Source organism: Euphorbia lathyris, chromosome 10 (genome assembly GCF_963576675.1).
Source record: "Euphorbia lathyris chromosome 10, ddEupLath1.1, whole genome shotgun sequence".
NCBI classification, from domain to species: Eukaryota; Viridiplantae; Streptophyta; class Magnoliopsida; order Malpighiales; family Euphorbiaceae; genus Euphorbia; species Euphorbia lathyris.
This window is the reverse complement of record NC_088919.1, coordinates 16,800,740-16,805,887: the sequence shown is the minus strand read 5'-3', so window position 1 is coordinate 16,805,887 and position 5,148 is coordinate 16,800,740. Positions and strand designations below refer to the sequence as shown.

At 35.8% G+C, this 5,148-nt stretch overlaps 1 protein-coding gene and 1 non-coding gene across 2 annotated transcripts; both read right to left on the bottom strand.

The window, feature by feature from the left end:
- Nucleotides 1-1,164: 1,164 nt before the first annotated feature.
- Nucleotides 1,165-1,237, bottom strand: TRNAF-GAA (transfer RNA phenylalanine (anticodon GAA)). Its single transcript has one exon. It is a non-coding gene; the product is annotated as a tRNA-Phe (tRNA).
- A 1,514-nt stretch (nt 1,238-2,751) lies between these two features.
- Nucleotides 2,752-4,541, bottom strand: LOC136208955 (uncharacterized). The gene has a single exon (XM_066000255.1). It carries the CDS (start codon nt 4,352-4,354, stop codon nt 2,891-2,893), a length of 1,464 nt encoding a protein of 487 aa, XP_065856327.1. The 5' UTR covers nt 4,355-4,541; the 3' UTR covers nt 2,752-2,890.
- Nucleotides 4,542-5,148: the final 607 nt, after the last annotated feature.

Here is a 5,148-nt window from a genome sequence, read left to right as displayed (position 1 = left end):
CAAACTCGGTAAGATCCTCGTCTTCTCTGTGGATGGAAAACACGACTTCCTTCACGCCCCTTTCGATATCAAGCCCTCTCCAACTCCTATCTTGGGCAAATTGCAACGCTCTCTTCAAGCCCAAACCTTCCCATCCGAGATAAAGACCGACCCGATTTTGCTTCAGCAAATGCAAACAAGAATCCCCCCTCGTTGTTACGCAGAATACCGCCTAGCCCAATCCGTTGTTGGTCTGACTTGCAAGCAGTGTCAATGTTAAATTTTAGGCATCCCTGAGGTGGTGCCATCCAACATACTCTTCTGTTTGCCCGGAGGACACTCCATTTCTTTGAGCTCGGTGGAATTGTAATAGGGCCTCCTTGCATCCCCTAGCTGCTGCTATTGGCGATAGACATGACTCGTTCCATAGGTGAGCATCCCTCTGCTTCCACAATTTTCATATGCTAGTACACAACGTTTGGACTTCCATTTGGCTTCTGCTTTGCATAAAACCTCCATTCAATCCACAAAGAAGTCTAATTCGGAATATGAATACGGCCCACGATCGCTTGAGGCCCCTCGAAGGCTTTAAGCCCATTAACAAAGGCCTTTAAATAGCCGATGGCTCCTACAACTAAAGGTATGCAGACACAATGGCACCTCGACTATATTATTAGTGCACTTCGCTTAGAACCTCTAATTACCTTAAGTTTCAAAGTGTCTGCAGGGACCGATCCCCCCATAGAGACGGCAACCAAGGGACTAGAGCACCTCGCAGAAGTGCCCCTCGCTAGGTGAAGGTCCACAACGGAGCACTGTAATTCGATACCTAATTAAAATCTATTCTTGGGATTTGGACATCTATACCCAATTCGTTTCAAAAAGAAAATGCATAATGGCAATCAATAAATAGATGGACTAAGTGCTCCCCTTCCTCGCTACAAAAATTGGACTAAATGCAGGTTTGAAATTCTTTTTATAAATAACTATCTTCTATTTTTGTGTTTTACCATCACATGGTTTTTTTATTTTAAATTATCAAAAAAATCATGTTTTTAATTATTATTTTATCAAATAGTTAGTTTATTCTATTTTAAAGGAATGTGTTTATTCATGTAAAAACTATTTATTTGACATTGTTGAATTCTTTGTATTGATGGAAAAATTAACGAAAATAATATAAAATGCGGTGAAGGTGGATCGAACACCTGACCTTCAGATCTTCAGTCTGACACTCTCCCAACTGAGCTATCCCCGCTACATGTGCTCATGCTTTGTACGAATATATCCTCTTATTCGTAGGTTTTACTATTTCGCTCCAGAAATAACATGTAGATGTTATAAAAGAAATATACGTGTCTTATAATAATACCAGAGATTGATTCAACTTGTCAATGTTAGAAATAAAATTGAATTTAGCTACCAACATTTATTAGATATATATTAGGTTTTATTATTTTACAGTTGTATGGGTAATTTAAGAATAAGTTAGTTTTATAGGAACTAAATTAGAATTTTACTTCTCTTCCCTTCCCTAATCTTCTTGTATATATTGTATACCTGTGTAGGTATACAATCACTTTTCATCTTCCCTATCAATAAACTTCTAGTTTTCTTCTTTCGTCTGTGTTTGATATGGTATCAGAGAAGATTAAATCATTTCCGCTGATCGTTCTTCATTAATGGTCTGCCAATCTTCTTCTTTGTTGGGCGAATGCCGCAAGTGCACGGTTTCGCTTGTAGTAATAAAAGATATCGATCCCACAGAAAACGTTTGATATTTTGATTAAAAATTACTGTTTTGATTAAATTCGTTTTCTCTTAGAAAATCATTATTTGTTAAATGTTTTCTAATTCTAATTTGGACATCTATACCCAGTTTCGTATCTTCTTGATCCTCTTGAATCGATTCTCCGCTTATTGAATGTTGATAACGTTGGAGCTGATTTTCCAAGAATGGTACCGGGCTGAGCTTTTTGTTTTTGTGTTTATTTTCTTCCCTTTTGTTACAAAAAAAAAAAATATATATATATATATATATATATTCTCTATCTGAAATTATTTTATTTTTCTCACATTAACTTTATATTATACTATGAATTATTCATAAGAATAAGAATAAATAAACAGTACAATCTTTGACTCGTGAACCCTTTCAAACTCCAAAGCATTCTCTGCCAAGTCAATTACGGACGTCTACAAGTCAATTTACGAATCAATACTATATTGAGATCCAATTAATTAATTACTACGTGTAATTAATTTAAATATAGTAATTAATTAATTAATTGCATACAATAATTCATTCCAAAAGAATAAGCTACGTGTAATATTCTTCCATGGATACAAAATCAATCAAGTATTATTAGCAAATACTATAGTACAATATAAAAGTATTATTAGCATATAATATAATATAGTAATATCTATATGTAAATCCAAAATGTTTATTTTGTTGTCTTATTTACCTAATTTCGAAGCTGATATCACTTTGGTTGGAAATGTTCCACAAATAAAAATAAAAAAATTCAAAGTGTTCGTTTGTTTGTTTCTATTTTTCGTAACTGTTTTTTCTTTTTTTTTTTTACTTGAGATAGAAAATATTTAGTGAATTTCCAAAACAACTGCTTTTTACACAAAAGACAAATACATATCTACTGCAAACCGCAAACATCAACGAGATAGAAAGTGTTTAGTGAATTTCCGAAACAGCTGCTTTTTACAGAAAAAACAAGTAAATATCTACTGGAAACATCAACAGTAAGGAACAGCTAAAACAAAAAACGGGTCCTGAATATAATTTAATGACTAACATTTACAAGTAAAAACAAAACTGATTGGGTAACTATAGAAACAACAAAAGTTCTATGTTCCAATTATTTACCTATCTGTCCTGTGGAATATGCTTATGCTAGCTAATAATGCAATCTCTATACACTGAATAATCAATTTCACATGAACATATATGCTTCATAATAACTGAATTAAGGTCATAATTAGAATTACCACGGTGAATTATTCTATGACCATCCCACCCTTTTGAGTTCACTGAACTCGCTTCCGGAATCGCCTCGTTTGACGTCACTAATTCTATGTTCTTCAATATATGCCCATTTCCCACGAGTTGACTCAGAATACCTGACTCTGTAACTAAGCTTTTCTTCTTGTGTTGCATTGCAACTCGGACGATTTCAGTTAGCATTGCGCTTGAAAATCTTCTAATCCCCCGAGTTCCACCCATTAATATTCCTGAGTTTACTTGATTTTTGTCCGAGTTTCGTTTCCCGTGCTTGCTGCTGCTTTCCTGTTTTGTTGATATGTACACTGACTCGGGACTGTGATTCCTAACTCGGCCGAGTGGGTCACTGAGTAAGACTAACTTCTTTACATCCACTAACATTACATGCTTAAAATTTCTCCTAACTCGGCCGAGCAGCATTGGATAACAGGCCCACCTTCTTAAATTCATAGGGACATGGTCTAGAAAACCAGAGAGTGAGTTCTCAGGGTCGAGTTCACTCGCTTCGAAACACAACACCGATCCGTAACTCAAACGATTCGACTCACTTTCGATTTCTTCCGTGCTGTCGGTGAGATTATTATTAACGCGAAGTCTCTTCCCCCACAAAGGCTCTCGCATTTCCTTCTTGACATTCTTCACAAACTGAGACACGTCAAACCTAGCCGCCGACACCGAGTTATGACTCGTCCTGTTCAATTCTCTATACAGATGAACGAGTTTCAAAAACGATTCATTCTCTTCTCGAATCAAAGATTCAAATCTCAACGCTGAAGAAGAAGAATCGAAAATAAAAACCGTGTCCGCTTTCGCCGTGAGGGCAGACCGGTGGAGAAGCCTCAAGAAAAGCTTGAATTCGTCTACCGTCGTATCTTCGGCGACATGTCCGACAACAAGATCACTCATGGCTCGGGTACCGCGGCTGTAGAGCTTTCCCATTCCCTGGAGAGCAAAAGAAATAGGAAATTCGATGTCCTTAGTCGCATTTCTACCACCGGAAAACCAGGAAAAATTGGAATTGTAGGAAATCGGTGCGTTGATTGGGAGTTTTTCCGGAAGAAACCGGCGAGGAATTTTGGGGGCGGTGGGCTCGAAAGTGGAGAGAGTGAAGAGGAGAAGAGTGAGGAAGAGAAGAAGCGCACAAATAGAGATGGTAGATTGGGTTTTAGTAAGAATTGGATTGTTGGAGTTAGTTCTTTTGATAGTAGGGGTTGAGGAAGACGATGAATTGAAAGAAGAAGCTTTGTCGAGAAACGCGGTGGTGGAAGCGGCGGCGGAGGAATTGGTTTCAGGGAAGAAGACTAGGAGCAATCCCATACCCCAGGTGTCGTTGGACTGCGATTTGGAGGTAGCCATTGCTTAAAACTTGGGAAAGCTTTTAGGTATGAGTGCGAGCAATTTCAAATTGAATTGGTTTTCCTTTGTTGTAGCTCCACGCACATACCCACGTTCTTCTTCTGGTTCTGGTTCTGATTCTTTTTAATTTAATTTCAATATTTACCATTCTCATTCTTCTTCAGTATAATAAAATTATCACGACTCAGTTGAAGACAACTTAGACAAGTAATAAGTTTAAATAAATAAATAATTGGATTTATTTATTTATTTATTACATAATGTTTGTCCTATAATTATTATTTATTTCAATAATAGTAATAGATATTTTTCTTATTTCTGGTAATTGAACGCATCATAAATAGTGTAATTCGGCGTATAATCTGTTTCTATTTTTAGATTTATTAACGGATTCAAATTCAATTACAGAAAATTCTACTTTATTACTTTTACAAAAATAAATAAAGATGAAAAGAACAAAGAAATAATGGTAATGGTGTCCTGGTAAGTGACAAGTGGTAACTCCCCTTAGACGTGTCCCTTTTCTTTTTCTCTTTCAAACTCTTTTATTTTTTCTATAATAATGCTATTTTCAATAATAAACTACTCTATCTAGTACTACTTGATAATTATGTTTATTAATTTACCTACATTTTCAACTTTTTAATATTTGATACTTATTGATGTGGCTAAATTCTCTATGACATCACATAAGCCTAAAATAAAATAGAAACATGGTTAAATAATAAGGTAGAAGTTCAGGTAATCCGTCCTGATACCTAAATCAGTTTCTAAAAACGATTTGAGGATGGATA